Source organism: Arvicola amphibius, chromosome 11, assembly GCF_903992535.2.
Source record: "Arvicola amphibius chromosome 11, mArvAmp1.2, whole genome shotgun sequence".
NCBI lineage: Eukaryota > Metazoa > Chordata > Mammalia > Rodentia > Cricetidae > Arvicola > Arvicola amphibius.
Genome location: NC_052057.2, coordinates 55,650,538 through 55,661,271, shown reverse-complemented (window position 1 = coordinate 55,661,271; position 10,734 = coordinate 55,650,538). Strand labels below are relative to the sequence as shown.

The 10,734-nt window shown below is 53.5% G+C and overlaps 1 protein-coding gene across 9 annotated transcripts; it reads right to left on the bottom strand.

The window, feature by feature from the left end:
* Window positions 1-1,575: 1,575 nt before the first annotated feature.
* Window positions 1,576-6,115, bottom strand: LOC119826834 (acetylserotonin O-methyltransferase-like). Of its 9 annotated transcripts, none has more exons than XM_042055999.1 (9): window positions 5,544-6,115; window positions 5,178-5,238; window positions 3,825-3,990; window positions 3,453-3,585; window positions 3,281-3,349; window positions 2,738-2,907; window positions 2,491-2,634; window positions 2,166-2,288; window positions 1,576-1,853 (listed from the first exon to the last, which is right to left on the bottom strand). In XM_042055999.1, exons 3-9 carry the CDS (start codon window positions 3,934-3,936, stop codon window positions 1,639-1,641), a joined length of 966 nt encoding a protein of 321 aa, XP_041911933.1. In that variant the 5' UTR covers window positions 3,937-3,990; window positions 5,178-5,238; window positions 5,544-6,115; the 3' UTR covers window positions 1,576-1,638. The 9 variants fall into 9 exon arrangements, with proteins under 9 accessions (XP_041911933.1, XP_038204265.1, XP_038204264.1 ...); XM_038348337.1 differs by lacking the exon at window positions 5,544-6,115 and adding an exon at window positions 4,105-4,209 and having other exon boundaries at window positions 2,738-2,856; window positions 5,178-5,381; XM_038348336.1 differs by lacking the exon at window positions 5,544-6,115 and adding an exon at window positions 4,105-4,197 and having other exon boundaries at window positions 5,178-5,381.
* Window positions 6,116-10,734: the final 4,619 nt, after the last annotated feature.

Genomic DNA, 10,734 nt, shown 5'->3' with positions numbered 1-10,734 from the left:
TAATCTACTACTACAAGAAATTTAAATTTTTCTTTGCCAAGTTACTTAGTACTGGTATGAACTCATAATCTTTTTCTTAATAGTTTATTATTCTTTTCTGTGATTATTTTTGTGCATATATTGTCACATTTGGCAAACAGAGCTTAGGGCATAACCAGACAATTTCTTTTTTCGCCATGGACAGGCAATGATACCTACTAAACTTACAGTAAGCACAGTAATAAATTAATGAACATTTGAATAAACAAGCATTTTTATATAGCCCTACCCCTAGCCTGATGGTAGGATGGAATCTGGTCTCTAGGGAATGGTAGGGAAAGCATTTTACTCTATGGGACTACATTTCCCAGAGGGCTCTGTGGTGGCAACTGGAAGTGGGTTTCTGGGTCCTGGCTGTATGGGACTACATTTCCTAGGGTCTTCTGTGGCCGTGACCAGGAGTGGCTGTGTGAGACAGGAAGTGGGTTATGGGTGACTACATTTCCCATGGTGCCCTGTGTCAGTGGCTCTGGGGGGACTACATTTCCCAGAGGGATCTCCGGTGGCAATTGGAAGTGAGTTTCTGGGTCCTGGCTGTATGGTACTGCATTTCCCAGGGTCCTAAGCATCAGTGGCAGAAAATGGCTATGTAAGACAGGAAGTGGGTTATGGGTGACTACATTTCCCATGCTGCCCTGTGTGAGTGGCTGTAGTTGGATGGGGGGGTGGGGCTATATTTCCCAGAGTGGTATGCAGCAGAGATTTGAAGTGGGTTTTTGGGTCCTAGCTGTGTGGGACTACATTTCCCAGAAGGATTTGCTGTGGCGGCCAGAAGTGGGTTTCTGGGTACTGGCTCTATGCGACTACATTTTCCAGGGACCTATGCATCAGTGGCAGGAAGAGGCTCTAGGGCAGTGCATTTTCCAGAGTCCTCTGTGGCAGTGACTGGAAATGGCTGTGTGGGACTACATTTCCCATGATACTCCTTGTCAGTGACCGGAAGTGGCCGCCAAAGACTCCATTTCCCAGCACTCCGCGCGACTGTGACCAGAAGTGGTTACAAGGCGATGCTGAGGGTGTGCAGGCTCCTAAGCTGACCGCAGAACCCCACACTCGACGCCCACGTCACACAGAAACCGGAAATAAATCCCTCACAGACAGGAATTAGGGATGAAAAGAGAGGAAGTGGCTTCAGAGGTATAGGAAGTAAGACTCAGATGGGCAGGAAATAGATCCTGAATGGACAGGAAGAAAAGACAGGAAGTGGCTTCAGAGGAACAAGAAGTGCATCCCTGAGGGAAAGGAAGTGGGTCCCGGGTAGACATAAAGTAATGCCAGATGGAGAGAAAGTGAATCCCGGATGGACCAGAAGTGGATCCCTGAGAGACAGGAAATGGATCCCTGCGGGACAGAAAGTAGATGGACAGGAAGTTGATGGACAGGAAGTAGATACCGGATGGACAGGAAGTGGGTCCCAGATGGACAACATGGATGGACAGATAGTGGGTCCCAGATAGACAGGAAGTAGATGGACAGGAAGTGGATCTGGGATGGAGAGGATGTGGATCTCGATTGGACAGGAAGTGGCTCTCACACTGACAGGAAGTGGCTCCCAGCCCGATTTATTGGCCGTGCCCACTCCGCTTCCCCCCCCCAATATCACTTCCGGGTCAGCATGACGTTGAGGTCACCCCCAGTCGGGCGGCACTGGAAGCAGCGGGTGAAGCCAGCAGCAGCGGCCATGTTCTGGTACTCGGCCTCTGTGCGCTCACGGCCCTGTGTCTGCAGCAGCATCGTCAGCGACAGCAGCAGCGTGCGCACTGGTCCGCAGCCCCCAGGGGTCAGCACGGCTTCGACCAGGAGGAGGGCGGTGCCTGGGGGGTAGGGGAGCCCCTGGTGACCCCTGCGAACCCTATATGACCCCCATGACCTCTGTGATCCCTGTGATTCCCCTGACTCCAGGGTGACCCTGTTACACCTGGGTGACCCCTAGGTGATCTATGACCTCTGTGTGACTCCTGACTGACCCGATTGACCTCCATGACCCCTGCATCCTCTGTGTGACCTCTGTGAACAGTATGACCTCTCAATGACCCTGTGACCCCTCAGTGACCACGAGACCTCCCCATGACCCAGCCAACCCCCATGATCCTCCTTCCTCCCCTCCCCGCAACACGGCTGCTAACCCCGTCCACCCGCACGCCCAATTCTCCCCAGCAGCCTTGCAGCGTCTGCATCCGTCCAGTCGTGCAGGACCCGGGCCAGGATGTAGAGGTCAGCGCTCGGAAGGCGGGACCGGAAAAAGTCGCCTGGGGGCCGGGCAGGGGTATGGGCGGGGTTGGCTGGATATGGGGCAGGGCCTCCGGGGTCAGGAAATTCCCATTCCTGGTGATTGACAGGGTGGTAGAGCAGGGTCCTGCCCATCGGATACAGGAAGTGCCCAACCCAGGAACCAGAAATCCCGCCCACTCAGACAACGGAATGACCCCCAGGTAGCGCCTCTGTGCCCACCTCCCAGGAAGCGAATGGGCGGGGCCCCTCGCGGAGGACGGAAGTGGGTGCGGGCGGCTGCGACGACATCAGGGGTGTCGAACACGGAGACCAAGCTGGTGGGGTAGAGACGGGCGCAGGCCGTGGCCAGGGCCCCGGAGCCTCCTGGGGGTAGGGGACTCAATGCAGCACCCGGGGGAGGGGAGGACTCAGTGCAGCACCCGGGGGAGGGGAAGAATCATCGCAGCACCCAGAGGACAGGGCTCACCGCCTATGTCACAGATGACCCTGAACTCCGAGAGGTCAAAAGCCGTGAGCACCCGCTCCCCGTAGACACTCCAGGTGTCCTGCAGGGCTTGCATGAAGAGCAGGCGCTCAGCGTGGGACCTGGGTGTGGGGCCAGGGTGAGGGGTGGTGCCGGAGTGAGGGGCAGGGCATCTGCGGTGGCAAATGGAAGTGGGCATCTGGGTCCTGGCTATATGGAACTACATTTCCCAGAGTCCTAAGTGTCAGTAGCAGGAAGTGGGATATGGGTGACTACATTTCCCATGTTGCCCTTTGTGAATGGCTGTAGTTGGCGGGGGTAGAGGGGGTGGGGGGGAGCGCGACTACATTTCCCAGAGTGCCCTGCAGTGGAGATTTGAAGTGGGTTTCTTCTGGGCCCTGGATGTGTGGGACTACATTTCCCAGAATGACAGGGGAGAGCAGGGACATACAGAGATGATTGACAGGGGAGGAGGGCAGGGACATAGGGGTGATTGTCGGGGAAGAGGGCAGGGACACAGGTCATTGACAGGACAGATGACGTCACCTGTAAATGGCCTTGAATGGCTCCCACGTGGCCACACCAACTGCTTGTGCATACTGGCTCCGCCCCTCCCTGTGGGCGGGGCCAGAGGCCCAGGGGATGATGGGAAAACTCAGGATCCGGTTCAAAGAAGCTCCCGCCCATGCCCCGCCCACACCAGAAGCCCCGCCCCTACCTCACGGCCCCACCAAGCTCGCCCCAGCACTGCACCGTGGTCCCCGCCAGGTAGCGCAGCATCGAGCACTGAGACAGGGGGCTGCCCGCCAGCAGGAACAGGCGCGAGAGACGTGTGAGGGCGAAGGTGGGGCCTGCGGAGGCGTGACCGGAGCCAGAATGACGTCACGGGGCGGGGCTGAGATGGTGACGTCATAGGTGCAGGGCAGATGGTGTCACCCAAATCCCCACACTGATGACATCACATCCATAGACCCCTAACCCCTATGTTATCACCTCAGGCCCTGCCTGCCCCCTACGACATCACCAACTACGCCAATGCCTCGCCCCATATGACATCGCATTGACAGGTCCTGCCCCATGACGTCATCACCTCCCATGCCGTCCTCCCATTGCACGAGCCCCAGGGAGGCGCAGGTTTCCAGCAGCAGCCGTGTCCCACGAGGACTTGAACCCAGGGCCCGGGCGACTGCTGCGGCATCCATGGGACCCAGGGCCAGGGCGTCGAACAGGCCGAGGTCGGAAGCTGTGAAGAGAACCTGGGGGGGCAGGGGGACTGAGCGCAGCACCCCGAAGGTGTCAGCATCTTAGTCTCACTGCAGCACCCAGGCAAACTCAGTACAGCACCCATGGGGACTGAGCGCAGCACCCACCTGCGAGACCATGAAGCCGTGCGTATAGTCCATGAGGATGCGGAAATCCCTGTCCTCCGGGTTCCCCTCCGCAGCCTCTGCCATCTTCTCCCCCTGTGCTGGAAACTGGGTTAATCTGGGATGATCTGGCTATGGCCAGGCGTGAGGGGGGCGGGGGAGTGGGGAGGAACTGAGCTCAGCACCCGGATTATGCAGCACCCAGATCACCCAGCACCAGGATCACTCAGCACCCGGACCCCGAACCCTGATGGCGCCCACACGTGACCGTGGGAAAGGACCACGTAGCAGACACCAGGTGCAGGGAAAAGATTTTATTAAACACAAAGCTCACGCAGTCACGTGATGTCGGGGTTTCCCACCTATCCTGGTACACGTGATGGGTTCTCAGGGAGGAAAAAAGGTAGCAAGAACCGTGTGTGTTTGTGTGTGTGTGGAGAGGGGGACAAAAAAACAGAAACCCACGTCCACGCTGTAGCGGTCCGTGGGCACAGGCTTCAAGCATGCACTGTGGCCGTGGCCGTCTGTGTGAGCCGCCCTGTGCCCTCACCTGTTCCTAAGCTCCGCTTCCGCCCGACAGACACGGGGCACGTGCACAGGACACACACACGGAGACGTCACACATGCGACACGCACAGGGCAGGTAAGCATGTCAAAAACACATGGTGCACACGTGACACATGAATCCCACATACAAAGAACAAACGTGAAACATCACATGGCCATACATGACATACGACACACAACACATGCACACAAGACACAGGCACATGTGACACATGCCCATGTAACTCACACAGCTCACATGCACGCACACGTGACATTCACACACACGATGTGCACACACACAGGGGAAATGACACACAAGACAGTGGCACACGTAATACATACACGCACAGGCTCATATATCACATGTACACGTGTTCAGACACACATATGAGTATACACAAATTACACGCATGGACACATGTAGATACCACACGCACACACATATATCGCACACATAACAAACATCACACGTTATCCGCACGCACGCAGCACACACATTACATACATGTACATATTCGCTCCCTTACCTCCGCGCGGCTTAGCAGCTTCTGCTCCTTTGCGGATCCTTTCCCACAGCCTCCGCTGTTCCTGCCGGAAGGGCGGGGTTTCCCCATGATGTCACCGTCCACGGCCCCGCCCCTGCCCCCATCGCTCCTCCTCCTCCTCCTCCTCCTCCTCCCGCTGCTTCTGCTCCTCGTGCAGCAGCTCGAGCTCCAGCCCTGAGGGGTGGGAGTGGGGGGAACAATGGTGGCTGCGGCGGTCGCTATGGCTGCGGGAACTTCCGGGTTCCGCACTCCTCACAGCCGCGGGCTCCGTTTCCGACCAAGCCGCAGCCATCTCTGCCACTCCATCGGCTACAGTGCCCAGTGGACTCCCGGACTTCGGTGACGCACTTCCGTTTCCAGGCGCGCAAGAAAAGTACCGCCAACCGAGGGACGCGCGAAAAAAGTACCGCCGCCCAGGAGACACGCTTCTGAACGTGCGAAGAAAAGTACCACTGGACGAACGCTTCCGGGCGTGCGAAAAATCTTCCGCCTGGGGAGCAACGCACTTCCGCCGGCCGTCTGTGATCCTTACAAAGCAATGCAAGTGCCTGTGAACTTGAGTCTGCTTCCGCCGGATGTTCCGCGTCTGATGACAACCTTGTGCTTTCGTTCCGCGCCCGCTACCCGCTTTGTTCCCGGGTCCGACTCCATGGGACCGCGAGCCGTTTCCTATTTCCCTGGGTGGAAATTCCGCCACCCTCACCTGCCTCCTAAACTAACGGGTCGCTGAGTGTTGTTCAGTGAAGATCGCGGGACCCATGTACTCCGACCCAGAAGCACACTTTCCGGACCGGAAGCTCCCTGTTGGGGGTCGCCATGTCTTCACAGTGATCCCCCTGCCTGTTTGGCAGCATCCAAGGGAGGGATCTTGAGCCGCGACCTCTGACCTGGGAGCTCCCACCGCGTACCGGAAGTGCCTTGGTCCCGCCATTGCGTTGACCCTGGTGCTCCGGCGGCTCAAGGTTGTCACCAGACGCGGAACATCCGGCGGAAGCGGACTCAAGCTTGCATTGCTCTGTTAGGATCGCAGACGGCGGCGGAAGTGCGTTGCTCCCCAGGCGTAAGATTTTTCGCACGCCCAGAAGCGTTCCCCTCGTCCAGTGGTACTTTCTTCGTGCGTTCAGAAGGGTGTCCCCCCCGGGCGGCGGTACTTTTTTCGCGTGTCCCTCGGTTGGCGGTACTTTTCTCACGCACCTAGAAACGAAAGTGCGTCACCGGAGTCCGGGCGTACTCTGACCTGGAGGCTCCCACCGCGCACCGGAAGTGCCATGGTCCAGCCATAGCGCTGACCCCGGTGCTCTGGCAGCTCCGCGGGCTGTTGGTGCTGTTTGCGAGCGCGTACCTGAGGCGGGACATCCTGGGCAATACGTTGAAGACACTTCGGGGAGGGGTGGGTTCACACAGTGATTGACAGATACTGACCCTGCCCCGTACATGCCCCCAGGGCCTCCGGTTAGAGGTTGTCCCCTCCAGGTTCCTGGACCCCTCCGCCTTCCCGAACCTGCACGAATACACCCAGGAGAACGTGCAGTGGCTGCGGGAGGTGAGGGGCAGCCATTGGTCACCGTAGCTGTCAGTCACCCTAGACCCCGCCCCCACAGAAAGACCATCGGACCCTGGACAGAGTCATGGAAGCCAACACCATGGTGTTGAGGACGTCGGCCCCACCCCCGGCACAGTTAACCCCATCCCTCATGTCAGCCCCACCCTCTCCCCTCCCCCAGGCCGTGGCTGGGCTGATCCTGGAGAAGCCACAGGACAAGGAGGACGCCTATGATGCTGTGCTGGTGGGCGGGGTTGGGAGGGGTGGGGCCAGGGAGGGAGGGGCCTGAGTAGGGAGTGAGGCCCCTAAGTAAATGAGGACTGGGGAGGGGGCGTGGCCATCGCGTTAGGGGCGTGTCTGAAACCTGCAGAATGAGGGCTAGAGCACAGTGGGGCCATGCCTCCCCACGGACGTGATGTCTTGCCAGGAGCTGAAGGACCAGCTGCTGCAGGACTACGAGTACAGTGAGGACCCCATGTGAGGGGGCAGAATGTTGGGGTAACTTCATCATGTGAAGGGACGGGGCCTGGTGATGTCATCCACAAAAAAAAAAAACGAAAGGTCTCATATGCTACCTGGAAAGCCCCACGCTCCCCGCCGATTTCCATGACAGACAGACATAAAGAAAATGGGCGTGTCCCTGACATCGCCACGCCCCACCCACACCCAGGCAGGGACAAGGCTGCTGCAGGCACTGGGGCCTTCCTGCTCAACCAGTTCTGCCAGGCGCTGCTGGCCTCCCTGGGGCTGGAAGTGACTTCATTGCCTGCCACAGGGGTGCATGGGACCAGCAGCCTGGATGGTGCATGTCAGTCATCTTCCATGTCCTGCCCCTTCCTGTCCTCCCTAGCTGTCAGTCATTCCCCAGTTCCGCCCCTTCCTGTTCTCCCGGCTGTAGATCATCCCCATTGGTTCAAAATCAGCTCACAAATTACCACTATCTACAACGTCACAAAATCAGAAGTTAGAAATATTTTACACAAAGGATAGGACCATGAGAAATTTTCTAATACTTATTACTTGCTTTTTATGTTTCAAATTAGAATGTTATTTGTCTATTCATTTATTTACCAACTAGGGCTAGAACTCCAAAAATACAGGTACCTAGGGTTCTCCTTATTTCTTTTTTTTTTAAGTTTTTTTTCTCATTTTTTTAAATTAAAAATTTCCATCTCCTCCCCTCCTCCTCCCCCTTCCCTCCCCTCCGACCCACCCACACCTCACTCCACCCTTCTCCAAGACAAAGAGCCATCAGGGTTCCCTTCACTATGTTAAGTCCAAGGTCCTCCCAGCTCCCCCTAAGTCCAGGAAGGTGAGCAACCAAACTGACAAGGCTCACAGTGAGCCCGTCCATGCTGTAGAGTTCATGCTCATTGCCATTGTCCTTGGTTTCTCAGTCCTCCTCCACCATAAGCCACATTCAGAGAGTACGGTTTGGTCCCCTGTTCCATCAGTCACATTCCAACAGGACTTGGTGGTCTCCCGTTAGATCTGTCCCACCATCTCAATGGGTAAACGCACTCCACACGGTCCTGACTTCCTTGCTCATGATCTCCCTCCTTTTGCTCCTCATCAGGACCTTGGGAGCTCAGTCCGGTGCTCCTATGTGGGGCTCTGTCATTTTCTCCATCCAATGCCAGGTGAAGGTTCTATGGTGATATGCAAGATATTCATGAGTATACTTGGATCTGGACATTTCTGGCACCCTCTCCTCAGCTGCCCAAGGAACTAGCTGGGGGCGTCTTCCTGGACACCTGGGAACCCCTCTAGAGTCAAGTCTCTGCCAACCCTAGAATGGCTCCCTTAACTAAGATATATAATTCCTTGTTCCCATATCCACCCTTCCTATATCCCAACCATCCTATTCCCCCAAGCTCTTCCCATCCTCCACTTCACACTTTTCTCTCCCCATCCCCCTATCCCCCCATCCCACCCCACCCCCATGTTCCCATTTTTTGTCCGGCAATCTTGTCTACTTCCAGTATCCAGGAGGATAACTATATGTTTTTCTTTGGGTTCACCTTCTTATATAGCTTCTCTAGGATTTTTTACAAATTATAGGCTCGATGTCCTTTATTTATGGCTAGAACCCAATTATGAGTGAGTACATCCCATGTTCATGTTTTTGGGCCTGGATTACCTCACTCAGGATGGTGTTTTCTATTTCCATCCATTTGCATGCAAAATTCAAGATGTCATTGTTTTTTACCGCTGAGTAGTATTCTAGCATGTATATATTCCACAGTTTCTTCATCCATTCTTCCACTGAAGGGTATCTAGGTTGTTTCCAGGTTCTGGCTATTACAAATAATGCTGCTGTAAACATAGTTGAACAAATGCTTTTGTAATATGATTGGGCATCTCTTGGGTAAATTCCCAAGAATGGGATTGCTGGGTCCTGGGGTAGGTTGATCCCAAATTTCCTGAGAAACCTCCACACTGCTTTCCAAAGTGGTTGCACAAGTGTGCATTCCCACCAGCAATGGATGAGTGTACCCCTTACTCCACAACCTCTCCAGCAAAGTCTATCATTGGTGTTTTTGATTTTAGCCATTCTGACAGGTGTAAGATGGTATCTCAACGTTGTTTTGATTTGCATTTCACTGATTGCTAAGGAGGTTGAGCATGACCTTAGGTGTCTTTTGGCCATTCGAACTTCTTCTGTTGAGAATTCTCTGTTCATTTCAATGCCCCATTTTTTAATTGGGTTCATTAGCATTTTAAAGTCTAGTCTCTTGAGTTCCTCATATATTTTGGAGATCAGACCTTTGTCTGTTGCGGGGTTGGTGAAGATCTTTTCCCAGTCAGTAGGCTACCTTTTTGTCTTAGTGACAGTGTCCTTTGCTTTACAGAAGCTGCTCAGCTTCAGGAGGTACCATTTATTCAATATTGCCCTTAATGTCTGTGCTGCTGGGGTTATACGTAGGAAGCGGTCACCTGTGCCCAAATGTTGTAGAGTACTTCCCACTTTCTCCTCTAACAGGTTCAGTGTCTTCAGATTGATATTGAGGTCTTTAATCCATTTGGACTTGAGTTTTGTGCATGGTGATAGACACGGATCTACTTTCATTCTTCTACAGGTTGACATCCAGTTATGCCAACACCATTTGTTGAAGATGCTTTCTTTCTTCCATTGTGTGCTTTTAGCTCCTTTATCAAAAATCAGGTGTTCATAGGTTTGTGGTTTAAGATCTGGGTCTTCTATTCGATTCCATTGGTCGACTTCTCTATTTTTATGCCAATACCAAGCTGTTTTCAATACTGTAGCTCTGTAATAGAGTTTGAAGTCAGGGATGGTAATGCCTCCAGAAGTCCCTTTATTGTATAAGATTGTTTTGGCTATCCTGGGTTTCTTGTTCTTCCATATAAAGTTGATTATTGTCCTCTCAAGATCTGTGAAGAATTTTGATGGGATCTTTAAGGGGATTGCATTAAATCTATAGATTGCCTTTGGTAGTATTGCCATTTTTACTATGTTGATCCTCCCAATCCAAGAGCAAAGGAGATCCTTCCATTTTCTGGTATCCTCTTCAATTTCTTTCTTCAAAGACTTAAAGTTCTTGTCAAATAGGTCTTTCACTTCCTTGGTTAGAGTTACCCCAAGATATTTTATGGTATTTGTGGCTATCGTGAAAGGTGAAGCTTCTCTGATTTCTTTCTCTGCTTCCTTATCATTTGTATATAGGAGGGCGACTGATTTTTTGGAGTTGATCTTATATCCTGCCACGATACTAAAGGAGTTTATCAGCTGTAGGAGTTCTTTGGTGGAGTTTTTCGGGTCGCTTATGTACACTATCATATCATCTGCAAATAACGAAAGTTTAACTTTTCCTTTCCAAATCGAATCCCCTTGATCCCCTTGTTTTGTCTTATTGCTATTGCTAGAAGTTCAAGCACTATATTGAAGAGATAAGGAGAGAGTGGACAGTCTTGTCATGTTCCTGAATTTAGTGGGATGGCCTTGAGTTTCTCTCCATTTAATTTGATGTTAGCTGT

What these genes read in the sequence shown, in the direction of transcription:
- LOC119826834 (XM_038348336.1), bottom strand. Translation starts at nt 5,264, where the DNA reads ATGGGGAAACCCCGCCCTTCCGGCAGGAACAGCGGAGGCTGTGGGAAA. An exon ending in AGCTGCTAAGCCGCGCGGAG is followed by an intron (nt 4,198 to 5,177) that starts GTAAGGGAGCGA and finishes TTTCCAGCACAG; the next exon opens with GGGGAGAAGATGGCAGAGGC. An exon ending in TGGGCGTGCGGGTGGACGGG is followed by an intron (nt 1,854 to 2,165) that starts GTTAGCAGCCGT and finishes CCTACCCCCCAG; the next exon opens with GCACCGCCCTCCTCCTGGTC.